Source organism: Haliotis rubra, unplaced genomic scaffold (assembly GCF_003918875.1).
Source record: "Haliotis rubra isolate DU_JTF1 unplaced genomic scaffold, ASM391887v1 Scf1034, whole genome shotgun sequence".
NCBI lineage: Eukaryota > Metazoa > Mollusca > Gastropoda > Lepetellida > Haliotidae > Haliotis > Haliotis rubra.
The window spans coordinates 129,176-157,054 of record NW_025764931.1 but is presented as its reverse complement, the minus strand read 5'-3'; the positions used below and the strand labels follow the sequence as shown (position 1 = coordinate 157,054).

General features: G+C 40.8%; 1 protein-coding gene across 2 annotated transcripts; it reads left to right on the top strand.

The window, feature by feature from the left end:
* Positions 1–1,048: 1,048 nt before the first annotated feature.
* Positions 1,049–24,699, top strand: LOC124273511 (nuclear protein MDM1-like). 2 transcript variants are annotated; one of them, XM_046708781.1, is made up of 16 exons: positions 1,049–1,164; positions 3,536–3,650; positions 4,571–4,800; positions 5,230–5,637; positions 6,711–6,839; positions 13,098–13,253; positions 13,965–13,992; positions 14,665–14,797; positions 15,306–15,411; positions 15,637–15,869; positions 18,115–18,303; positions 18,812–19,020; positions 21,243–21,295; positions 21,541–21,706; positions 22,691–22,822; positions 23,088–24,699. In XM_046708781.1, the coding sequence occupies exons 1-16, from the start codon at positions 1,147–1,149 to the stop codon at positions 23,240–23,242; spliced, it is 2,460 nt and encodes an 819-aa protein (XP_046564737.1). In that variant the 5' UTR covers positions 1,049–1,146; the 3' UTR covers positions 23,243–24,699. The 2 variants fall into 2 exon arrangements, with proteins under 2 accessions (XP_046564737.1, XP_046564745.1); XM_046708789.1 differs by lacking the exon at positions 3,536–3,650 and adding an exon at positions 1,883–1,997.
* The last annotated feature ends 3,180 nt before the right edge of the window (positions 24,700–27,879 follow it).

Here is a 27,879-nt window from a genome sequence, read left to right as displayed (position 1 = left end):
AACTTTATGTAATCTATGAATGCGTTGGCTAGCTCGTCCAGAGTATTACATGCTTCATCAAAAATATCCCAGTTAGTACACTCAAAACACCCTTTCAGCTGATCCAGTGACTCAGTGGTCCATGATTTAACCTGCTTGATAACAGGTGTTTCCGACTTCAGCTTCTGTTTGTAGGTTGGCACAAGATGAATAGCGTCATGATCTAATGTTCCGATAGGCGGTTTACGTAGGTTTTGTAAGCGTCACGAATATTGCCGTAGCAAAGATCCAATGTCTTGTCTCGCCTGGATGGACACGTCACATATTGAAAATGGTGTGGAAGTACATCTTTTAAAGAATATTTATTAAAATCACCCATAATGAAATTGGGAGCATCCGGTGAAAGAACTTGCAATTTTTCTGTAATTGTCCGAATTGAAAGAGCGGCTTTGCTTGAGTTTGCATTTGGTGGAACATATACAAGAGTTACAAATACCTGTCCAAATTCTCTTGGAAGGTAAAATGGTCTGAATGAAACTGATAACATTTCCACGTCCTTTGTGCACAAACTTTCACGCAAGACATAGTTTTTACACCATTTTTGGTTCATGTACATACACATTCCCCACCCCTTACCTTCTCCGTTATCTGAAGATCTCTGTCCATGCGAATCTAGGCTCTTTTTCATTATATTTTATGATTACAATTTAAGAACAGATTTTATTCTGTAAATTATGTTGATTTCAGAGACGACATATATATATACGTCTATATATGGTCTAGTAATATATATATAAATGGCCACTATATAGACACACGATCTACGGACGCGCGCACGCGCACACACACTACGTTTGGAGTATATAATTATTTATTCATTTCATTATGTATGATGGAAAGAAAGACATACTGTTGGTAAGAATAATTTGCTGATAATGACTGTTAAATTTTTTATGTAAACTTGTGATACGAACTCGAATGGCTCAATGCTCAGAATCTGACGAAGACTTACTGTCAGGTATGGGTAGCGTCCCCTAGTTAAAGTGCGCATGCGTGTTGCGGACGACGCGGTTTTTGGAGGCATCCGGTGGGAGTTACGAATTCAAAGACAGAAATCAGTTTGTTTTGAGTCCGTTGATCTGCTCCAAATTTTACCATAAAGCAGCCATGCCGGTAAAATTCAAGGTATCTTCGTTTCATTTATCTAGCTCTTTCTGATGTACACAACATACTATCTAAAATAAATCAGCAATGAAATTTTCGATGCATCCGTTTCAAATATTGTCAACATTGGGCAAGTCGTTACTTGTTTCCTAGGAACTTGAATACATGATATGGCAAGAGTAATTCCACGTAGTAGAACTGATGGTATATTTGTAATAGTGATGCGAGGGTCTGACTAAATAAACGACTTGTTGATGTAAATGTCTTCAATAATCACCTTGGAAAAAAGTTGTTATGTTGCAGAAATGTCATTTTCCTGATAACGTAGGGCTTGCAGTTCACATGAAGAAAACGTTCTCAAAAATATATTATGACAATTGTAGTTGTAGGTTAAATCCAAACATTTATACTTTGACTGAAGTCGACTGGCTGAAGTCTTGCTGAAGGGGTCGTACAAATATGTACCAATTTATACCAAACATAGACGTTTACAAATAATTACTGCAGGGACCATGTAATATGGTCTCTGTTAAAATCTACTGGAAAAATATGGAGGACCTTGATCGAAATGTTTTTGCACAAAGAGAGTGTAATTGTTGATTGTAAATATCGTTATTCGAAGTAAACATAGCATTAGCCATGTAAAATGTTATTAAATCTAAAACCAATGTTGATCACTCATATGGCATAATGTATGCGTAATAAGTGATGTAAGATAGAAATGTGTATTTATTTACAGGGAAAATCAGACTACAAACAAAATTTCAAATGGTTTGATTCATATCGTAGCAAGAGTTTTGTGCCAACATGTGAACAGGCAGTTCCATCAGCTGGGATGGAGACAACGAAGGCTTGTATGTTGTGATACACTCGTAGGCTTGTGATGGCGTTTTGCATGCTGCATATCCTGCATAGCCACCATGCTAAGTTGCAGATGCTAGTTGTGCAGGGATGAGAATTTTCCGCGGATCCGCTGAATTCGTGGAATTTCATAAGGCCAAGGGTCATTTTTGTGAATCGTCTAAATCCATTAGATGCTAAACCCCCAGCTAGTTTTCACTGTTTTGCTCAAAACTTCATTCTCATCCCTGGTTGTGGTTGTCTGTTTCATGTGCATGCTACCAGCTGATGCGTTCTACGTGTAGTGCTAACTAACTATAACCAACAGAGAATGAGATTGATTGCTCAGTCTTATCAGTTTGGTTGCTGTTTGAGACTGACATCAGCAAGATTCAGCATCATATAACATAGCCTGCACATTATCAAGTCTGGACTTGATAGACCATTGGTTGATATTGTGAGAAATGTCCACTCCATGTTGGTATGGCATGTGGTAAAACAAGTTACTAAATATTAAACAAGCCTCTTATCATGGTTATTGTGACTATGGGTTACTGGGGAATCCAGACCAAGGTCAACCGAGGTGGTGTGATGTATCTTGTGTTGTCAACAGTATGTTGTTTGCCAGGAAGTGTTATATGTACACAACTTACACTATTTTAATCATAGTTTTCATTTATTATGTGTGCAGTTTCTGTCTCGGTCTTAGGACTGTCTTACTCACATTTAATATTGAATGACATTTACCTTTAGTTTTAACGTTTGAATGGCCTATCGAAACATGCATATTTGCAACAGTTTGGAGCAGATTAATACAATTAATGTTTGTTATATGATCGAGAACATTAAATCTATCTTGCATTGACATATGAGTGTATTAGCCAGCTTCTGATTCTGAGAAATTCCACTACAATTCAAAATGACTGCCTCTTTCCATGTTTTGCATGACTTGTTTTTATCACAAAGGTGAAAATGCTGTTCATTATGAAAGTTTGTTTCCTTTGTTGAATGACAAACTTGCAAAAGCCCTAATTAATCCCCAAGTACAGTATATTTATATCAAACTCGTTAACTCCACCCTCAAGCATTCAGTAATTAGCAGGGTTCACATGGTTAAGGAGCTTTGTTAAACTAAAGAAAGAAAAGAAAATTGTTACATTGATCTGTGTCATGTAAATTGCAGCAGCTATATAGTGAATGTCGTAGCTGAGTTGTGTTATTGCATGTTTCTGGACTAGTTGAGACGTTTGACTTCTTGATAAACAAGTATAGGTCATTATAAATTTGGACTGGCTATTGATATAGATCACAGCTAAATATTGATCAATTATCAATAGATATCGGAGAAGTAACTAAGGCAAAAAGATCCCAAGGTCTAAAAGAGATCAGCATATTTCACAACACTGGTGAGTGATGACATGTACATTTGTATTACGGAGCCCATAAATACAGACTCAAATTTGTGTATTGTGAGAAAACATTTACATTATTTTACGTCACAATAATTTGTGCAAAAGTCACAATGATAAAGTCAGGAGTTGGTAACTTTCAGGGTGAGTCAGAATACACGGATAACTATCCCAAGTTTCAATCATACAAGAGTGCCTCCTTCGATCCCAGCCCAGAGCAGGCAGCAGCGTCAGCAGGGCTGAACACGATGAAGCAAGGTACCAGTCACAACAGCCCATTCTGGCATCTCTGCACACTTTCAGTTTCATAGTCAGATTTCACTGTTGTATCATTTCATTTTCATAGAGTCGATCTTGGGAAAGGATTTAAGAGTTCATTTTCTTGTTTGTTTTGGCATTTTACTGGTCACTGTGACATGGACTTCCATGCTTACCACTGCATCTTTATAATATGTTGTTATGTGTGTTGTTTAAGTCTTTTAACTTGTGTGATTTGCTTTTCTCTTAGCCTTTTGTAACCTAGTTTGCATTTTGTTGCTGCCTCTTAACCAAAAGGCATGACTAATATTATCTTTAAAAATCTTTATGTCCTACCTTGTCTATATATCTTCATGTCTTGGAAAACTCTGTAAACAGTAAAAATTTGCCCACAATGTGTCCTCAAAAGATTTCTCTATACTTGCCCTCATGATCATTTCTACACTTTTTGCAGATCAGAGTGGAAAGTTAGGAAAGATGCTAAATGTATTCTCAAGATGTTTCTTGTATGTTTTTACTTGATTCTAGCATGTTTATTTCTCCTCAGCTCTGCATCCTTAGTTTGTAAATATCAAATATCATTTGTCATAACCCTGGCTGACTGTTTACAATATCATTTATGTAAAGAAAACAAAATATTGATGATGATATTTATGTTCATGTGCTTGACATGTTTCATAAAGATGAAATTGTGTTACCATGGTTACATTAACAGACACATCTGGTATTCAGAACATATTTGGGGATTCAAATCCCTGTTTCCTGCTGTAGTGATTCAGTCACTGTTACCAATGTTTGTTGGATTTGTAAACATAAAAATAACTTTTACTTTGGGCTTCCATTCAGTGTCACATGGAGAAACTTTGGGATGTAATGATAGTAGCTTAATATGGATGTACTCACCCACTGATGTGTTCTAGCACTGGTTACTGAGCCACCCCTACAGAGGAGGAGGAAAGTGGCTGGCCCGCCGGTGTCCTTGTCCACTGAGTTTTATGACCCGCGTTCGTCGCAGCCGGCCAGGGATTTTGCTCTGCTCGGTCAAAATGAGAAGTTTGCCAGCAATGTTCAGTACCGACCAAAGAGTGGCAACTTTAACAACAACAATCGAGCTATGTCGCCACCAAAACAACTTCGCATGGAAAAGCAGGTAAGATACTCTGTCACTGGTCCTGTGAATATACATCATTTACATATAAGCCTACTTCCATGCTGAAAACTATGGCATTCCAGGCTCAAACCTATTTTAGTTTGTGTCAACAGAAATGTGGTCTTTTTGCTGATTGCCTGTCATCATGCCTTGATGGCATGGATTGTTACACTTCCTCATAGCCACTAGGATGCCTGGATCCAACACCATTGTTTACTTGCTGTTGATACAGCTGGAACATTGCTCACTTTGGCTATAAACAACTCCATTTACAAAATGTAAAACAGATATTTCATTGCAGTTGCTACAAGTCAGAAATCTGTAGCTAACATTTTTAAATGTCACCCAATTTCAGTGTGTAAGCTGTTTGTTGATAACTATGCACTGAGTGTTTTTCTGTGTCACATGTAACCTCTTTGTTTGCACCAGCATGATCAAATCATTGACAAAGCAAGACCTGCACCGATAGTTGACACACAGAAGTTTGTGGAGCCCCAGATGCCTCCCACTCCGCTTGCCCCACGCGGAGACCCTGGTCAGGTGGCTGTGAAGACCAAGATGGTGCAAGCACAACCAAAGAGTAAATCTGTCCCTCAGAAGACCAGTGACAACACTGCAACTCAGAAGGTCAAGGACAAGTCTGTCCAGAACCTGCCTCTGAAGCAGGCTGCAGTGAAGAGCAAGACAAAGGAGAATGAAGCACCAGTGAAGCAAGCTTTGAAGGACAAGAATCTAAGTGATGTTCTGGGGGAGATGAAGAAGAAGAAGCCTAGCATGAATGAGTTCACTCAGGCCAACACAGAGAAGGGTGTGCTTGATTCAGCCCCTGAGGCTCCTGTGAGTCTGCACTTTGAATGTTTAAGGGATTAAGCAGGGTTCAAAGATTTGAAATTCATTCCATTCAATATTCCACAATGTCGAGTTCACTAAATTGAGCTGAGGGCAAGTGAAATTACACAGATGGGAGTTCTCACTGACAAGTAGCATTTGTGGGATATGTTTCTTAACCTGTTCTCAGTGCTGTGAATTTGCTACATATTGGTACTGAATATTACTGACAGGAAATGTAAACAACAAATATGTTTGTTTTATTCAAGCTGGACTAGCTACTAACTCTGAAGACTAGAGAAATAAGCTCTACGCTAGGTCCCTGGATAATTCTTGAAAAAAAGACCATATTTCTGAGTCTGAGGGTTTATCAAGACTGAGAAAACGTATGCGTTACTAGTGACAATTGTTTTGGACTACCACTTTCACTATACGTTAGATAACTTTTGAACAGTGGTAGAATTATTTAATGTCTCAGCATGGCTGTTATCACATGTTAGCGAGTATGTGGAATCTGGATTTCATCACTGAGAGACGGGGATGTTCAGCTGAAGTTTCACCTCGACTCACCCCAATTATGACTGGGTTGGTCAGAACCTGTGCTCACATTTTTCACTTCTACTAACTGCATTATGTTGGCCTTTCCCCGTCACACATAACCAACTGAAATATCATTCAAAATGCACTAAATCAGCCCACTTAATGATACTACACTAAAACAGCTTTGAACAAGTTCTTGTGGAATTTGGAAATGATCTTCTTGTATTTATCATGTTCATGGTTTCCATGACATTGACACACTATCATAAAAACTTCAGACTTTTTCAGTTCAGTATTTTTATCAGTGATACAGATGTATATCCCATGATATTAAACTTGAATTTTCTTAGCATCATAAATTGTCCAACTAACACTTAACTGTAACACAATCACTGCATGGTGGATATCCTCTCCTTTTGACTTTGGAAAGGTGTGTGTCTTTACTGTAGGTCATGTTGTTTCAGATTTAGTTTATTTAATGTTGCTAGATAATGCATGTGTTGTCAACTTGCCCTCTTCATGTCAGTCTGTCCCCCTTGTAGGCTGAATATGCCATGAAGTACAAGGCAGGTGTCGCGCCAGCTCGGCCATCACGCAAACAGTCGGAGTACCAGCGAGAGTTTGAGTGGAAGAACAGAGTGGGCTCATCTCCAATGTTAGCTGCAGAACAGGTAATGAAGGAGTGAGGATTAGTTCAATGGATTAGCACCTGCTGTTACTGCCAATACTTTCATGTTACTACTCCTGACTGAAAGGCAGGTGGTTATCTCCCTTCAAATCACAGAATTAACAATCTGGCTGATTTTTAGAATCAAATAATTGAGCAGCAACCTTCATGGAAACACCCTAACATTTTGAAGGTGGTATATGAAGTTGATAACAAATTGCTTTATCCAGTGTTCACGGAGGGTGTTTCAAAGTAACAGGACGGACGTTAGGTCCTGTAAGTTTCAGACGTCTGTCTGACCCACTGAAAATTCACAGGCCACACAGAAGAAAAAATAACACATATTTCAGATTTAACATTTCTTGTAATTGACATTGAAATTTTAAACAAGCATAAAATTTATGAACAGCAAACAAGTGTCACATGTCACATATAACAACTTCAGTCAAAGTCAGTGTGTAAATATACAGTCAGACACTGGGGCTGATGGGTTGTAGACTTCCAAATCACCGTTGGCAAATCTGCCAAATTTGTCTGAGGGTTTGACGCTATTCATGAATACTGCAATATGCAAAATGAAAAAATAAAAGTGAGTCTCACACAATTGCCTCTGAGGAAATGGTTCAGGCAGGTACCTCCCCATTTTCATTTTTTTTTTTTTATAGCCTTGAAAGGGACTCTTAACAGGAATTGTTCTTTGATAGGTACAACAATGGTAGCTTTGACCCTTCCTTTCAATTTGAATAGCTTGTGGTGGTCACCATGGTAACTCTCCATCTGTTGTACAATTGTAAATCACAGATCTCAACTTCAGGCTATCCAGTGTATGTATACTGTGTATACTATCAAGACTACCAAAAGTATATTCATTCTTAGCAACCAGTTAAGCACCTCTGTGTGCTTTAATATCATATGCCCTTATATTTCTATGGTCACCTTTGCCATTTGCCACCTCACCACAAGCTCTCAGCAAAATGAATATTGGTCATAAGCGATGCAAAGTCTCCCTACCACTGTATCCTAGGTCACCATATGTTGGGGAGAAAGTGTGTGAACAGCTGATTGCTGATTGCTTTTTCCAGCTCTTTTTTATGGAAATAATCTCTGCACATGAAACATTGTCTGGAAGTCAGCACACATATATACCATTCAATTTGTAAATTATTATGCTCAGAAATGTTTTATTGCAAATTTCTTATTGTCATTGATCATCCCAGAGACCATACAGTAAAATGATATTTAAATTTAAGTTTAGTATATGGTCTCTGAAACCATAACATGAGATGTGCTGTAGAGTAGAGCACATGCCAAGGGAAGTAACTGCAAGCTGGATCTTGTATCTCTGTATTGCAACCCCTCACTGCCGTGGTGCTGTGTTCAAGATGTAGAATGTTTATCAGTCATTGTTTTTATTATAAAAAAGAATCGTGCAGTCGACTTTATTATAATGTCGCCATAATTAAGAAACAAAATTGTTACGTTTTTTATATAACATATGTTATATTTGGGATTACACTTTCTTAGTAAAGTACAGATTCTAGTACTTTTTTGGGTTGAGTCCCATCCGGGATTTGAACCCACACCGTCAGAGTCAGGCACCTAATCGCCGGCACACAAAGTCAGACGCCTAGGCCGCTCAGCCACCGCGGCTTCCACAAAAATGGAAGTCGGACAACTGGTAGTCTAGACTGCGGACTTTGTGTACCCTTCTGATAAGTGTTAATTGGCACGGCTCCCACGGCCGAAAGCTATGAAATACACAAGGAAGTGGACTGCTCCACTTCAGGCGCGCAAGGGCAAGGATAAAGGAAAGGGCATGCTGCTTCCTCTCAGCAGCCTTTTCAGAGGAAGGGGAAGTCGGCTGACTAACTCTATTCCTTCAGGAGTGAGAGAATGTCATATGTCGCAGTGGAAGCAAGGCCATCCTCCTGTCTCGGGGATTCGGTGCACCCCGGTGCCGACTTCTCAGGAGAAGGCGGATATACTCCCTGCCGAGGTCCAGTCGTTGCTGAAGTGTCTAAAGTGTCTGAACGACATGATTGAGGTGCCGTCTTTCAAGATGGAGACACCGCGCTCAGTGACCTCGTCTGTAGAGGCAGGGGATTGGCTCACGTCAATTGACCTCAAAGACGCATACCTCCATGTCCCGATGCACCCAGAATTCAGAAAATACCTCTGGTTTTCCTTGGACGGGAAGTGTTATCAGTTTTGTGTGCTCCCCTTCGGCATCTCCACGGCGCCAAGGGTGTTCACAAAACTCATGCTGGTGCCAGCTCAAGTCGCCAGGGCTCTGGGCAACTTTTGTTACCCATACCTGGACAACTGGCTTCTCAGAGCACTCGCCACTCACTTGAGTCAGGATTCCACACAGACAGTGATGGATACTCTCACCAAGTTGGGTTGGATTATCAACCTCAAGAAGTCAGAACTGGTTCCGACTCAGGATCTGGTTTTCTTGGGGGCGAGATTCGAGACACAGCAGGGATTAGTCCAAAGTCCAGAGGATTGTTTTACATTTCCTTCAGTCCTCAAGGGCCTCAGCTCGAACACGGCTTCAGTTGCTAGGCAACATGGCAGCCACAGTGGACATAGTTTGGCGTGCGCGTCTGAGGATGCGTCCGGTGCAGCAAGTGTTAACGCAGCTGTGGTCTCACTCGGAGAGCTACGAGACGATTCTAGTAACTCTGGTGTGGCCTATTCCTCACTTGCGGTGGTGGACCGACACCACAAATCTATCCAGAGGTATACCGCTGGAGACCCCGTGGCGGCGCTCACAATTCAGACGGACGCCTCCCTCACAGGGTTGGGGGGGTGTCCTGGGAGACCTCACAGCTTCTGGCCTTTGGTCCGAGAATGAGGCGACCCTGCACATCAATGTGCTAGAATTAAGAGCAGTCCGGTTGGTATTCGAACGCTTCGTGGAGCAGGTTCAAAACCGAGTGGTTCGTCTAGAAATGGACAACCAAACTGCGATGTCCTACATCTTGAAGCAGGGTGGTACGGTGTCTCTGTCACGCCTTCAGGTGGTACGATCAGTTCAGCATACGGGTCATGCCTGTTTATCTCCCAGGGGTAGACAACGTTCGTGCAGATGCGTTCTCACGTTGTATTCTAGCACCTCACAAGTGGTTGCTCGACTGGGAGATATTCGGGATTAGGTTGTTCCAGGTGGATCTGTTTGCCTCTGGGGTGATGAACCAGACTCCGGTGGTTTGTTCACGGATGCTGGATCCGAGAGCAATCGCCTCCGATGCCTTCCAGCTCGATTGGACGGACAGGGTTCTGTGGGCTTTCCCACCGATACCACTGATCTCCAGGGTCCTATCGCAGCTAGCCACCCAGCCAGCGCGACTGCTTGTGCTTCTTGCACCTCTGTGGTTGTCTCAGTGCTGGTTTCCGGTAATACTCAGGTCACTCGTGCAGGCACCTGTACTATTACCAATGCGGCCGGACCTTCTATCCCAGAACGGCCAGCCACACCCGGATCCCAGGATTCAGTGGGTGGCTTCGCCCCTGTCCAGAATTGCCTCCAAGCGAGCGGAATTCCTGCACCAGTTGCAGACACAATTCTGGCTTCATGGAGGGATTCTACTAACGTACAGTACGAGGATAGATGGACCCGTTACCTTGATCCATGACCCCTTTTCTTCGACTGTAGTCGAGGTGTTGGAGTTTTTACAGTCTCGGTTAGAAGCTGGCCTAGCCGCATCTTCTATCTGAGGCTACTCATCGGCTATTTCAGCCTTCCACATTCCTGCCGAGGGTGCTCTTTTTTTAGGGCAACACCCCCTGGTACAGCATTTCTAAGCAGGTGTGGACAGAGCGCGGCCGACGGACGAGTCCCCCATGGGATTTGTCCATCGTTTTAGATTTGATGTCCAGTCCTCTCTTTTACGATATGTTGCATTTGTCTCTCCAGCTTTTAAGTTGGAAGTGGCATTTTTGGTGGCGGTCACATCAGGTAGATGGGTCGGTGACATACATGCTATGTCATCGGATCCGGAACTTACCATTTTTCATAAGGATAGGCTTACCTGACTCCTACCGCCCTAAGATCACTAGCACGTTTCATGTAACGGCGCCTATTGATCTTCCCGCCTTTACGCTTCCTGCTTCATCTAGTAACACGAAACGCTGAGTTCACGTGGTAGACGTACGCAAGACACTTAAAGCGTATATCAAGAGAACAGCGTCTCTCCGCAAGGAGAAACAGAAACAGCTGTTCTGCTGCTACGGCGGTGGCAAGGCTGGTCATCCGGCTACTACACAAACCTTATCGAGATGGATTGTGTCAGCAATTTGTATGGCTTGCATACATAAAGGCCTATCTCCCCCCGAGGGGTTGAAGGCTCATTCGGTTTGAGCAGTAGCCACCTCCAAGGCGTATGCTACTGTTCTGCCCATTGAGGGGATCTGCTCCGCGGCTTATATGGAGCCTACCGAGTACGTTCATCCGCCATTACCAGTTGGACAAACACTCGCGTGAGAGTGCTCGGTTTGGCCAGACGGTTCTCCGCAGTGGACAGAGTAGCACCTCTCAAGCCGATTGAGCTTTCTAGATGATGTACTCTGTTTTGCACTTGGTGTCGGGTTTTATTCCTTCCCCTTTTTTATCGGGTGACGGTATCTGGTGGTGGCTTTTATTTATACTTTGGTTCAAATGGTGGTTTATTTCAGAAAAGTAATATAGGCCATAGGCCCAGGTTACACTTTGAGAATTACAGAGTGAGAAAGTATGTTATAATGAAGACTGTCTCAGTAACATAGCTTAGCCTGCAGACATACATTTTCTGTGTGCTTGGTCCATACTAATGACCTACTGAATAAAATACCTAGATATTTGTACCAGGAAACACTTTCTATTTGTACACCATTATAGAACCTTTTTTCATACTTGGACAGTCTTCCACCTTTTGTAAAAACTATTACCTTTGTTTTTTCCATATTTACCGTCTAACAATTCTCAGAACAAAATATCTTTAGGACATAAAGTCTTTTCTGTAAACCAAACACTGTATCAGAGATAAACACAACATCATCAGCAAATATAAGAAGAAATAACTGTACAAGTTCAGGATGAAGCTGAATTCCTGGTACACAACATGCTTCGATTTCATAAGCTAGTTTATTGATAAGAATGGAAAAAAGAAGAGGGCTTAGGATACACCCTTGTTGTAGACCCAATGGACAATCAAAACATGTTGATAAATTATTATTAAATTTGACACGCGCGATAACACTTGCATAGAGGGTTTGGATTGATTTTAGCATTTTGCTGCTTACTCCTCTTTAGCCTTAAAATATTCCACAGTTTTGCCCTATTCACGAAGTCAAAGGCTTTGGAAAAAATCTATGAAACATGCATACACTTTACCTCTCTTTTTTGGGAGATAGCGTTCAATAACGGACTGTAGGATAAAAATGTTTGCGTTTCATGCACTGTGCAGCTTGACATATTGCATTTGTAAGAAATGTTACTGCGTTATTAATATCTGAAAGAACGTTATCACTAAAGCTTTCAAGCAATCTAGATATATCAGGTGAAAGTAAATTCTCCCTGAATTAACCGACCATGTCAACATCCCACTGAAATCTAAACTTCGCACCCTCGCCACGTGCATCCTGTGTTACGTTACCATCCTCGAGTAGAGTGGCGTGTATGCCACGTGACTGAAACGTACATCGTACAGGTAGATGATCAGACTCAGACCTCGTAACAACATCGAATTCGTGACACAATGTGAATACAGAACTTGAAGTGATAATATAGCCAATGACACTTGTACCCACTGCTGAAACAAAAGTATGTTCACCAACACCTGCATCTAAACCACATGTTCCATTCATGATAATGAGATTGAAGTAATACTTTGGTATATCGGTGCCTTGCTTATACTCTGCATTTTCCCACGCTTGGCTAGCTGTGTGGTATGGACAGTAGTTTGTTTTGGCAAGTCCCCCACCTTCAACCCTTGGGTTGCGGGGTGGGGTGTGTTACTATGGGTGTGACACCGATAAGCCAATCGGCATATAGGCTATGACAGTCCGGGTCCTCGCCCTAGTCCTTATATGTACCCCATATAAGGACTTTCTTCAAAGAATTCTAACCTCTACAGGTTTGTATAAATTTTATCTTGTATAAAATGTCCCTGTTTGCAATTGTATTTCTACATGTTCTTATACTGTATAGGATGTTTGTTTAGGTGTTTTGTGTCGTTGATGATGTTGGTGTAACTGAGACTGATGCCAATGTTTGTTGTAGATTGTCTACAACAGTAAGGTGGGGCCAGTGAAGACGTCCGGCTTCCCAAAGACATCCGAGTACAAGGCCCAGTTCAAGAAGTGGAGGGCGGTGGAGAACGAGCCGGTCCCAGCCGTGAAACGAGCAGTGCAGCAGATGGCTGCCGTTAAACAGAAGGTAGGGACAGTGTTGACTGAAGGTCCAGTGATTGAAGTACCCTTCTGTGTCAGCATGTGTAGTTGGGGTGTGTGTTGGAAAATGTCAGGACAGTTGGGATATATGATATTTAAATGATGAATAGGGGGTCACACCATCGAATATTGAATAATTAATGCAATAACAAATCAGAAGTAGATGTATTATTTATGATTTTCAAGTAAAACAGTAAATAGTAACTAGATTTTTCTTGGCATGTTTTGACCGTGTTGACAGTGATAGTTAAGTAATCAGATCAGCTCTAATGTCCACTTTCTATATATATTTTTTTAAAACTGCTCTTCGTAAAGTTATAATATTACTGTGAAATCGTTCAACAGGAAGTTATTTCATTGTATTTGTTCATCAGGTTTGTGTTTGAGCAGTAGAAATAAGATGATATTTTCAAATTGTTTTTGAGTATTACCAAAACATGGTTCAGTAACAACAAATTATGAGTTCAGTGTTCAAGTGTAAATGCATTTGAGTTCACTAGCAAATGGGGGAAACTTGATGAGAAGGGTTGTGAGTTCAAGGGGAGGTAACTCTGGGAGTGCCCCTTGGCAGTGTAGCAACTGTGGGTGTGTTATGGGGGTCAAAGGAAGGGAATTTGGAATGTGTTGGCCCAGGAGAAGTATAATAATTTATATGTTATTTATGAGATGTTTTAGATTCTATTTATGTTATTTTCAGGCTCTGAAGCGGAGCAAGAGTGTTGGTGGTGAGAAGTGTTTTATAACAACTGTTATGCACATAACATGCTTGATACTTGAGAGCCAGGAGTAAGTGTCACCAGACTGTGATAGGGATGGATTGCATCCGTTCCATACCATTCAGTGATAGAGTATGGACAGCCCAGTAGTCTGAGACTGCAGAGTGGTATCTTTGAACATGTTGATAGGATGAACTGTTAATGGTGAAGGGTTCACAATTAGGATTCTTGGTTTTACTGTGGGTTTCACTAAAAACTAAACATGTAAAACCTGCATAACTTTATGTCTTCCAGCCATATCTACCTGCAACTCCACGACTGAAATAATGTTCAATGTTGCATTAAACCTGCTCATCGTGTGTACAATTACTACAAATGATCATTATTTTTGAAATTTCTGGTTACTGACATTTTGTCTTTTTCATGAATTACTTCTTTTGACAATTCTTTTGGATTTGTTGTCTATTAAATATCCTTTTATAAATTGACTGGTAATTTGTCATGTCTGTATGTGTGTTAGCATGCTTCCTTCTGCTTGTCTCATCAACAAGTACCTTTATACTAACGGTGTATTGCCATTGAGTATTATTGAACATAGTTGCTCTAGCCAGCTACACCAATGGGTAATTCACGTGCTGCTCCCCTTGTCTTTGAGTAAATGCCTATTTGAATATTTGACAGCTGTGGAGGGCCGAGGTGCTGCCCGACGTGCTTCATCTGTAGATCAAGACAGGGATGCTGGGCAGGATGAGGCAGAGGAGGATGTGACTAAGGCAGAGGTGCCTAAAGCCCAGCCTCACCATGGCAAACTCAGGTGGGGCATTGATGTAGATCATCCCAATGTAACTCATTGTTTTAACTGTCCCATTGTCCACATTGTCCTTTTGGCCATAGATGACCTGCTGTACCAACCAGAACTGTCTCTTTTCACAACTTTACAGCTCATTAGATGAAGTATGTTTGTAATTAAATCAGTGCCACTGTCTTTTAATGATTAGATGCCCAGTACACTATAGCAGTGCAGTTCATACCCGATCTCTGGTGTGACAACTTTTGTTGCTGACCAAGAAGTTATTGCATGGGGAGAACAATTTTGTCTTGTTTGACAGATTCATGTCTAAATATCCAACAAAGCCAAAGACTGAATTACACCTTTTTACCACCAAAATTTACAACAAAAATATTCTTTCAGTTTAAACTTTTTTAATTGTCTTGTCATTGTTGCAACAGAAGAGCAATAAAATACTCCTTCAAGAAATATTGAATAAAACAAAATCACCTAATTATATCCAATTCTAAGATATATTTCTCCCGATTTCTAGGAGGGTGGTCACAGAGTATGCTGCCAACTTCAAGAGCCCCCAGAAGTTCAGCTTTGACAAGGGAGCCTGGAAGGGGGCTGATCCTCCTCACTTGTATGCCCAGAAGGTTGGTTCATGGAATCGGTTGATTGTATAATCAACCTTGTTTGTCTGTCATTAATATTGTGTGCAGGCCTGTCCGATGGTTACAGGACAAGATGATGTTTATTAAATGTGGTGAAAACAACCTTCCCTCACTAGTAATATACAGGGGATGTTGTGGTGAACAACATTCATTCACTCACTCAATATTCTCGACTTGAGCAATTTAAGCCACTTACTTCCTTGTCAGCCTGAAGTCACTTGTGAAGAGCCACCACTGAAGAGCTGGTTTGCAGAGGTGTTGGAGCTGAGACGTAAGGCCAATGAGTACAAGAAGAGAGCTCAGGGCACACACTTCTCCCGGGAACACTTGGTGCAGCTCATGGCAAAACAGGCCGGCTTCTGGGACATCCCGACAGCACGTAGCAGCAGCAGTAGCACCTTGTCGGCGCTATCACTGGAGGCCGGCAACCTTGTACACAAGTAGGTACTTCGCTAAAACACATGGGGCTCATAGGAAGCTTGTACATGTGCAGTGTTGCATCCAGGCTGTGCGATTGCGGGATTCCCCTATTACCATACATCTCCCCTCTAAAAATGAAAATCGATGCACGACCTGTCACGCAATATAAATGACCACGTACCTATCATATTGTGTCAACTCACGCACCTGTGTAACGTGTGGGTCTTGTGGATGCATTTACATATCACAAATCAAAAGCATCTTTGGTAAATATATGAACAAGACTGTGAATCGTGTTGATAAACTCTTCCGTTTGGTAAACCAAACCAGTTTCATTATTCTCTCTTTCATAACAAATACCCAAATCGCTTCTTGACGATATCATTGCTGTGACGACATCAGCATTACAGTAAATACTAGTGGTGTAACGATTCATCGATAGTATCGATGTTTGCATCAAATCAACTACGCAATAATGAAAGTGCATCGATACAAAACTCATTTAGGGCAATATATCAGGATATTTATATCGCAAGGGTCCACGATACATCGATATATATCGCCACAAGAGACGATATATCCTGATACAACTTCAATACTAATTAAAGTTGTAAGGAGTGTTGCATTAGGAATAGGAAGGGAGTCTCTTTGAAATTCTTCTGAATTTTAAAAACAAATTGAACCTTTTAGGAATTTGTTTGTGTCTGTTATCTTTGTTACATGGACAAAGGAGTTGGTGTTTAAGGAAAGAGGGTGAACATTTTTCAAACTCTGTGAACTGTAGAATAATACTTGTATTTAGTAATTGAAATATGTTTTAGTTGTTTGACAAATACCACCATTTATTAACATACACCTAACGATGTCTTAGCTTTGTTAAGAAAGAGAACAAAGAGAAGATAAAATTTAGAAAGCATACTTAAGATTTTTTTTTTTTCAGTGATTCTGAATTTGATATAAATTACATTCAATTGTTTGTGAAAGCATCCGCGTAGAGAAACACATCTTCCCAAAGGAAACTTTGGTTTCAAACTTATATATGTTAGATCAAAGTATACTGAATATGTTTGACTGTACTTTAAAACATTAAATGCTGAAACTTTATTAAATGAACAGCTTTTAAGTGTGTGTGAATGCAACACAAGATCTGCTGTATAACAAATAAAGATTCAGTTATTTTATCTATCATATATGTTCTGCTATTAGAAATTGTAGCATCGGATAATGATCATAAGAACCCCACCCTGCTATCAGCTGATCGCCACCATTTATCGTGATGATAATCGTCCTCGCCTCCTTGCCAGGTTCCTTTGCCAATACTTTCATGATATATCGCCTCACTTAATTAAACTGGTATCGGGATATATCGCCTCACCACTTAGACCACAATACACAGCTCTAGTAAGTACCTATCGTCAGTCAATATGTGATACCCCCTTCTTGGTGTCAGGTCCCCCTCTTTTGTAACAGTTAAGGGGGATGTCCCCCTTAATCCCAAATTCCTGGATGCAGCACTGCATGTGTGGGTACATGTCCAGACACTGGACACACCAACCTTGTGCTAAAGTGTAAATTGAGACACACTAGGTTCAAAGCAACTTTGTACATAAGTAGGTATGTCTCAAACATCCAGCGTGCTAAAATCTAAGACAAAATCAAACTGCATCATTATGGATGACTGGAATTGCATCCAACATCCTCTTTATAGGTTTTTTGGCCATCAAACAATTAGACCAGAGAAGTGGTTGAAAACAAGTTGTTTTTTGTTTTTGAGAAGATATCTTGTTGGATGGACCTTTCCTGACCAAAGCGTTTCCTTAAACTGCGGTAATGCACATAATATCAAACAAATATTCTTGAAAAGGTAGTACTTAGATGGTATGTAAGTCAGAGAAAATACTTTTTGGTTTTGATTTTTATCATACACTGTAGGGGTTGAAAAGGTGAATTTCCTCCAAAGCATTTTTTTTAACCGTATTTTTATTTCAAGACATCTTTTTACTCAGCTCCAATTCAACTGATGAAAAGAATCATCAGAACATTGACAGTGAATGATGCTATGAGTTATCAGCTTACTTTGGTCCACTCAGGACAGGTACAGTTTCATGTTGTTGTTTTTCCGCTGAGCCTGTGCAGAGAGTGAAGGACACTGTTTCTGATATAGAAAATGTCAGGACCTTTTGTCAATCTCATATCTCAGCAGACATTTAACACAGGTATTTTGACAACTGTCATGAGAAATATTTGCGTGTGTTTTTGTTGCAGAACAAAGAAACAAATAAGATCAAAGAAAGAGTCCGAGAAGAATCTTGTAGACTTTGAGTCCTGCAAAGCCACCATTGCCGACTCTGAGACGCCATCAGAGCTGGAGGATGGTATATTTGAGGAAAGGCAGGCAGCTGGGAAGAAGAACCGGAAGATGGCTTGGAGTGATGAGAACATGGAACAAAATCAGTAAGTTGTATGCCGTTGTGGTCATTTGAAGACCAATATTGTCAGACATATACATTGCTAGCAATAACACAAAGCAGAATATGTAACAGCATGAAAATGGCAGATTACATGACAAACCTATAACTTTCAAGGTCAGCTGTATATATCATACCTGACACAAGTTCAGAATATTTCACTGTACCTGCGAGAGTTAACTTGGACCTGTTAAAAACTTAACTTCATGAGATTTTTCTGTGTTTTGAAAGAAATCAATGAAAGAACTTAGTGGGAGCTGGAACTGAAGAGGTGTTTTTGCCCATTGTTATTAAACAATGCAAAATGTGACTGGAGTTAAATAGTCTGGATATTTGGTTTCAACAAGGTTTGCGATTTTACAGTCTCTATGCTGTAGTCCCACATATGAGAACTAGATGTTTACTTGTGAAGACTATAGCTAATTGAAACTTGTACAAGTGGACAACTTGGATAAAGTTGATAAAGTTCCCTGATGATGTGCATGACATTGTAGAGTGGAAGAGGATGCAGTAGAGAGTGTCATCTCCCCGTCGGCATCTTATGACACTCCCCAAGGCAGGATTCCCACCCCACAGTGGAGACATCCTGGTAAGACTTCAAAGAAGACCAGGCACCATCTTGACCGCACCACTCCAGCTGTCGGGGGTGCCATCCTCACCTCTCCCCCTCATCCAGTCACCCAGTCAAGGTCATCAAGATCAGGTAACTGCAATAGTTGACACAAGAAACAATGAAGGGCTTTGTCAAGACATAACATTTGACTGACCCACCATAAATCTGAACAGCAGTTTGCCATGTTAAAATTAACTGTACATCAATTATCCAGTGCTATATGGATGAATGGTGTGGTGTCTATGTATTATGTGTGATATAATACGTAGTGGTGTGTGGTCCTGTACATAGAGCCTTGTCACTAATCTGTTGAAGTTAAGCAACATTGGTTGTGGACAGTCCATAGATGAGTGACCCTGTTTGGCAGCTTGACCCCTGAGAGTTTCTAGGACTGCCCCACACAGAAGCACACGTAACACATGTGGTCTCACCTTTAGGCTAGTGAGTTTGTTCAAATTTGCCTCAGTTCACCCAGCGGTGAATGGGTACCCGTGGGTAAGTCATATGACTTCTAGCCACACAGGTAGCTTGGGATATAATGTGTTAGCATCGCTGAGTATGCTAAGTGTGTGGAAACAAGCCGCCATAAATAGCCATTATTATTTCATTATGCCATGCACCCATTTACCACCACAGGCAAAATGATATTACTGTTACTTATTTAGCACATGTCTGGTAGTCAAGGAAGTTGACTAATCAATATGATTAGTAAATTGACAAAAAGACGGTGTGATTGAATTGACTCACACAGTAAGATTATTGTGACTACTCCATGACCTGTGCTGACTGAATTGACTCACACAGTAAGATTATTGTGACTACTCCATGACCTGTGCTGACTGAATTGACTCACACAGTAAGATTATTGTGACTACTCCATGACCTGTGCTGACTGAATTGACTCACACAGTAGGATTATTGTGACCACTCCATGACCTGTGCTGACTGAATTGACTCACACAGTAAGATTATTGTGACTACTCCATGACCTGTGCTGACTGATTTGACTCACACAGTAAGAGTATTGTGACTACTCCATGAACTGTGCTGACTGAATTGACTCCCACACAGTAAGATTATTGTGACTACTCCATGGCCTGTGCCGACTGAATTGACTCACACAGTAAGATTATTGTGACTACTCCATGACCTGTGCTGACTGAATTGACCCACACAGTAAGATTATTGTGACTACTCCATGAGCTGTGCTGACTGAGTTGACCCAAGCATTGTAAGAGTATTGTGACTACTCCATGACCTGTGCTGACTGAATTGACCCACACAGTAAGATTATTGTGACTACTCCATGACCTGTGCTGACTGAATTGACTCACACAGTAAGATTATTGTGACTACTCCATGACCTGTGCTGACTGAGTTGACCCACACAGTAAGATTATTGTGACTACTCCATGACCTGTGCTGACTGAATTGACTCACAAAGTAAGATTATTGTGACTACTCCATGGCCTGTGCTGACTGAATTGACTCACACAGTAAGATTATTGTGACTACTCCATGACCTGTGCTTGACTGAGTTGACCCACACAGTAAGATTATTGTGACTACTCCATGACCTGTGCTGACTGAATTGACTCACAAAGTAAGATTATTGTGACTACTCCATGACCTGTGCTGACTGAGTTGACCCACACAGTAAGATTATTGTGACTACTCCATGACCTGTGCTGACTGAATTGACTCACACAGTAAGATTATTGTGACTACTCCATGACCTGTGCTGACTGAATTGACTCACACAGTAAGAGTATTGTGACTACTCCATGACCTGTGCTGACTGAATTGACTCACACAGTAAGATTATTGTGACTACTCCATGACCTGTGCTGACTGAATTGACTCACACAGTAAGATTATTGTGACTACTCCATGACCTGTGCTGACTGAATTGACTCACACAGTAAGATTATTGTGACTACTCCATGACCTGTGCTGACTGAATTGACTCATACAGTAAGAGTATTGTGACTACTCCATGACCTGTGCTGACTGAATTGACTAACACAGTAGGATTATTGTGACTACTCCATGACCTGTGCTGACTGAATTGACTCACACAGTAAGATTATTGTGACTACTCCATGACCTGTGCTGACTGAATTGACTCACACAGTAAGATTATTGTGACTACTCCATGACCTGTGCTGACTGATTTGACTCACACAGTAAGATTATTGTGACTACTCCATGACCTGTGCTGACTGAATTGACTCATACAGTAAGAGTATTGTGACTACTCTATGACCTGTGCTGACTGAATTTACTCACAGTGTTTTGCACCCCTTGAGCAGGCAGCAGTCAGGACACCTTGGAGGATGAATCTGAGAGAAAACAGTTTGGAAAGGTCAGTTTTTGCACATCCTTATCTTGTTTCATGCACATCTTATTTTTAAGGACCAGAAAAATCACCTAATTTATGGAGTGAACTGTTTCTGGAACATACCATTCAAATTTCTTCATTCAAGGTCGTTCTGGTTTCTACTTGTTTTTGGTTCAATGAAAGTAGATTTGCTAATACAGTAAGCAGGATAAATGATATACCCTGAGAGTTCATCAGAGATAGAGGACTAAAGTCAATGTTTCCTTCAGACATATAATCTGAACCGACTGCTGACAACCCCCACGTTCGGCCAGCCATCACACGACACACACATGTTGAGAGATGATGACGCCTCCGTGGACCAGCCGCTGAAGACCACCTATGTGTATACCCCAGCAGAGGATCTGTCTGACCCGGAACAGCAGGTTGTGGAAGGTTGGAACACATTACTTGATATCTTCTACTGATGCTTCAGCCAATAGTTAACCTTCTCTGTGATGGAACCCCACTGAACATTTTCATGAGTGCTTTGGGAAATTCAGATCCTCATTTGCATGACTTTTGCTGAGATCTTTTGAAATATTTTGGGAAACCTTTCTGTCACTTATCCAAATTTACCCTTGTATATGGATGGATTGACTGAAAGTTATGTCAGTGTTTGAATTCTATTTCTGATTAAAAACTTGAGGTACATACATTGTTATTGAAAGAAAAGGGCTTTCCTGTAAAGGGTTTGGGAGGTATTGAATGAAGGTTCAAGTTTTTTTCGTGGTTTGGATTCTAGCTGAAAATGAATGTGTATGTAGTCTGAACTAAACAGAATTTATTATCCCTATGGTGAAACATAACCAGTGTCATATATATATCATGTGTGCACATATCACTTTTGCCCAGCTACCATTGTTTCTGTATTTCGTCGTCTGTGACCTCATAAAACAATTGAATGTGACATCAATGAACAGAGCAGTCACACATGCTTACCGTGTTTTACTCCACTAATGTACATGAATAAAATGGATACTAAAGAAATTATTACACTCAAAACTGTGCTACACGAATACTTATACGAAACTCATGTAAAATTGTGCACAAAGTTTCACACTCGTTTCGTATAAGTGGTAGGACACACTTGTTCGTGTAATAATTTATATGTGTGAACACTTTCCTTCAGACATGTTTCAATGTGATGTTTGATACAAGGACATGTATGAAGTGTGTAAGAAATTGACTAAAGGTGACAACCCTTTGCTTCAGATCTATGTAAAAAAGAAAACGCCTGTCATGATATCACATGAACTAATCATCTGCTTTGTAGCTCTTGGTAGATGTATTTCAGAGAGTTGGGCTATTTAAAAAAGTATGGAATGCAGCATTTAAATATTTTGCTTGTTTTTAACACTGCACTATTCCCCTGCACAGAGCCAGTAGATGTAGCTCCTGTACGTCGACAGTCTCGGAGGAAGGAGAGGATGCGGCCGGCCGGTGTCCCCTCCACATTACATGAGCAGATGGCTCAGACCTACACCAAGCCAGTCCTCAACTTGCCTCCAGGTACGTGCTGCCAACTGTCATGGTTACACCAACTAGGTGGTAATGATTATAATTCAGTTTCCCTGACTCAGTGAAATCATCACTGCTTGATGGCTGGAGTTGGCCAATAAATGCTGTGTCAGTCACTAATTTTCTGGTCTGACTCCATTATCTGAGGGCCATTCACACAGAATATTGTTGACAATAGTTATCAGTTCATAACTGATAGTTATCAGATCATTTCTTGATCTGTTACTACTTCAAAAAGTTCTTGTTTGTTTGACAGACTCCGAACCCGCAGAAGACAATGATGACAATGTGTCTCTCTCACTGTCTGTCCGCTCAATCGCGTCCAGCTGCTCATTGGTGTCGGACATCTACGAGCGATCCAAGAATCGAAGGGACAACTTCTGGAGGAAGGGAGATATTGCTACCAGATGAATACCTGTGTAGTTAGATGTTGACTGACTGCTGTGCTTGATGTGTTTCTACCATCAACAGTTCCTCTGTATCTGGATCTGATGGTGGGTTATGTGCTGTGATCATGGTATATCAGTTCTAGTGGCAGTTCCAGTGAACGATGCTGTACTCTATTACTCTACAGTTGTTACTAGATCTTGTTTACTGAAACAAATTTTATGGTTTGTTGTTTTGTTTTCGACTCTACAAATCATGCTGAATCTGTTTTCAAGTTACAGAGCAAGCATGATGCTATGTTCTACCACAGTGACATCATCGACTTTTAGTCAAGAAACATCTTGATGCAAACCTAATGTTCTTTCTGAGAGACATGACCTGGCCTGACCTTACCTGGCATTACAGGTACCCTCCTGTGGGTAACCATTCTACAAGATCATTTCAGGATGAAATGCCATATGCTTAGGGTTATTTTAGCATATTCTACATGTTACAATGATATACTGTTATCTTGCTTTGTTTATTGAAATCAAATTTTTCAGTTAGTTTTTGTTTAAGTTGTTGCAAAGAACTACGTTATTTTAATTCTCATTTTACTGCAGCCGTTTTATTGTAGGATTATATGATGCAAATGCAAAATCAAAATGAATTCAACTCTTTTATGGTTTAGATTATATGTATAGTTTATTTTATTTTGTGCATACTAGAGTAGATGCATTTCTTACTATGACCAAAGTACTTTGGGATACTTTTAAATAGTAAATCATTACTTATGGCGTCTTTTTTCTCCGAAAGTTGTCACTGTTGGCAGTGTCTTTAAAAAAGACACCTTTTATATTGTGATGTTCAACATAATGTTTGGCATTGTCCATATTGAAATGAATGTTGAACTACTTTGAGCTAGAAATATGCCAAGAATTGGAAAGAGCAAGCAAATATTCATTGGAGATGGTGTAGTGGGAGGTGTCATTCTAGCAGTTATCAATGAAGGAACTGTAGGTTTCTCTCCAGGGGGATCTATCTTGAATCACTGCTATATTCTTTTACATTTCATGAAAGTACACATAGAGATCAGGAAATGGCATATTTAATTTTTGTCATTTTTATTGAAAGTGCTTGTGATGTAGTACTGATAGTTTCACTCATTTCAAAACCCAGGAATTAACATTCAAGGAACAAAATCGAGATAGGTTCAAAATCCTCTAGTTTGTGTTATCTGCCCAAGTGGTGGCGTAGATACCTAGTTGGTCTATTTATTGTAATCATGACTCATCTCGCAAAGCTCACTGTGATACTGACAACATGTTTGTTACTAGCCTGCTGTTTCAGTCAGTGCTTGCACTAAAATGACATACTGAACATTTTTGTGTAAGCTATGTTAATATGCAATGTATTCGATATCTGAGTGAAATATTCTCTTTACATTAGCTGTAACTAATACATTCAAGTAGCGAGTGAACTCAATAAAACATGTATCATTACAAGTTTTGATTTCTTTGAAATTGTGGAATTTTTCCTCTTTATAGTAAGATAAGCTTGTGGAAACATCAGAGTATGTGTCTGGACTCTATGCCACAACAGATTCCAGTGGACGTAATGGCAAAACACCAGTCTACACAAATAGATCACTAAAAGTGTTGACACCAGGTGTTAGCATGAAATGAGTAAGCATGCCGTGCCCTACCAGCAGCACACATCAGACTGAAGTGTTTGCTTGTTGCCATGGCAATACACATCAGTAATCTTGCCAAACCAGCTTCTTCACGGTTAGTCAGTCTATTACCTCTGAACCTTACCGAAAATATAACTGCCAAGGAAATATACAGGAAATGCTTATATATATTTCTCTGAAGTATTCAGAAGTTGTTTATCAGATCATTCATCTGCTTTGAAATAAGGTTTCATTATTTAACCAACCATCAGAAATAGAATGTGTGCCTGGAAAATATATTTGCATGGTAAAGGCAAAGCACAACCACTTCCTTATTATCCTGTACTTGCTTGTATTTGACTTAATATACCGAAATATGGCATTTGATAAAAGTACATACCGGTATGCCCTGGATACACACTGAACAGCTGTCACGAGAGCAGAGTATGTTCCTCCACATGGTCCTGTGTACGGTGTTGCATGCTATGATGCAGAGAAAGCAAGTGCAGGGTTGTCAAAATGACCACCATAGCTATTGCCATTAAACATGTACAATTGTCAATGGATTTCGATTGGACTATGTTATTCCTTGAAGGGGCGATTGTTTCGCACGAAAGTTATATCAAGATAGTTTTATAGTGTATTTGTGAAAACGTCGGTGTAGCCATCATTTATTGACAACACAACTATGGCCAAAGTAGCCGTTGCCTCGTATGCTGTCATCAAAACCACACCAGGGAGATACTGGCTTATCTGTGCATGAGTCGTGTCCATAACGGATGGTGTTAACGTTATATTTAATAATAGCATATTTGTAACGCGCATATATCCATGCTTATGCATGCTGAAAATACACAAATAAAAATGCAAGTAAGGCAAAGAGCTACAGTTCAAAGGCTATCTTGAACATGTGTGTTTTTAGATTGGATTTAAAAGTATGAAAGTCACAACAGTATCTAAGACTCTGTGGGAGACTGTTCCAGGCCATTGATCCTGCATGGACAAAGGACCTGTTTCCATACTGTACTGTCTTTACTTTGGGAACAACATGCAAGTTCTTATCCTGTGAGCGAAGAGATCGTGAAGGCGTGTACACGGTTAGAAGATTGGATAGATAGGAAGGCACAGTTCCAGTGAGACAGCAGAAAACAAGGCAAAAGAGTTTAAACATAATTTGGAACTCGACTGGAAGCCAGTGGAGACTGTACAGTATAGGAGTAATGTGTTCATATTTTCCAGAGCGAGTCACGATGCGGGCGGCGACGTTCTGCACTCTCTGTAGCTTGGCTTATGTGGGTCTTTGATGCACCGGCCAGTAAACAGTTACAATAATCAAGCTTACTCATTACAAGTGACAATACAAGAGTCTTGGCAGATTCAACTGTAAGACATTGGCGAATGTGTCCAATGTTGCGGAGTGACATGAAACAGGTTTTGACAAGATGAGAATCGAGTGACAAGATTGAATCTAAGAACACGCCCAGGCCTTTGACTTTGAAGTTGATACAAGCGAATTGTCAAATTCCAGTGAGTTGATTCCACACTTGGACCAAGGAGAATGCACTCTGTCTTGTTGCTGTTGAGCTTAAGTTTGTTGGGGGTCATCACAGCAGTGACTCATGTCTGTTTGTGCGCTACATGACTGTTCATGGTCTGCAGGAAAACACTTATATAGCTGTGCGTCATCTGCGTATTGATGACGATCTAAGTTGTGTTCGGCAATCACACTTCCAAACTTCTTAACATACAATGTGAAGGGGACCGGCCCTAGGACCGATCCCTGTGGTACACCATGTTTGAGATGGACTGGAGCAGAGTGATGTCCATCTATGAGCAGTCTGGCGGCGGGAGGTTAGGTAGGACTTTAACCAACAGAGAGCGGTGTCATCAATGTGAAAATCTCACCTGAGACGATGAATGAGCATGTCGTGATCAATTTTATCGAGAGCCGAACTTAAATCGAGGAGTGTTAAGATACCAATATTGATGTTGTCCAAACCAAGTCGTAGATCATTTAGGACTTTAACAAGAGTAGTCTCAGTGGAGTGGTGAGCACGATAGGCTGACTGAAGATGGTCATACAAGTCATGTTGCTGGAGATGTTCTGACATCCTCACATTCACTGCTCGCTCAATGAGTTTTGAAACATACGAGAGGTTGGATACAGGTCTGTAATTGCCAAGTACGTTGCAGTCAAGGTTTGGCTTCTTCAAAAGAGGTTTCACTAGGGCAGATTTGAAAACAGCGTGTTCAAGTGAGTACTGGGAGAAGAACATTAAGATGGTCTAAAAGTACAGATGTAGGCAAAAGGTAAAGAGCGCAAGATGTGGGGATCGATCTCCTGATCAACGTACGTACTTCAGCCTCCCTGAAAGTTCTGAAATGTGTGAGAGTCTGTTCGTCATTGTCACTGGAATCTCGACAGTTTAGGGACACTCTGGAAACTCCAGGATCTTGTCTGTTACTAGATCCCACCATTGAATCATGGATTTTGGCTATTTTATTTGTGAAAAAATTCTGGATGACGTCTGGCAGCTTATCAGGAGGATTGGACAAGATGGGAGGTCGGGATGAGTCTTTACCAAGAAGGCGGGGCATAAGCTGATGGACTGACCGAGGATCGGACATTGATTCCTGGATTCTGCTGTTCAGGGATGCTTGTTTGGCACGCCGTATCTCCAAGGTGACCTTGTTCCTGGCAACACAGTAAATCTGCCTGTGTACTTCCAGGAGAGAAGATCTCCAGCTCAGCTCGACGTCTACTGCGTTTAGCCTCTAATACACGTGACGTCATAGTCCATGGTGTCACAGGCCTGTCCGTTACTCGCCTGTTTTTCAGAGGCGCATGTTTGTCCAATACACCCAGAAGTGTGGAGTTAAACAGTTCTGACATATCATTTAAATCCGAGGGAGGACATTGCACAAGAATGCTATTTGATAAGTCAACACTGAATGCAGTTTTATCAATAGCCTTTATCTTCCGACACTGCTTGACTTTCTTCGGGTGCGG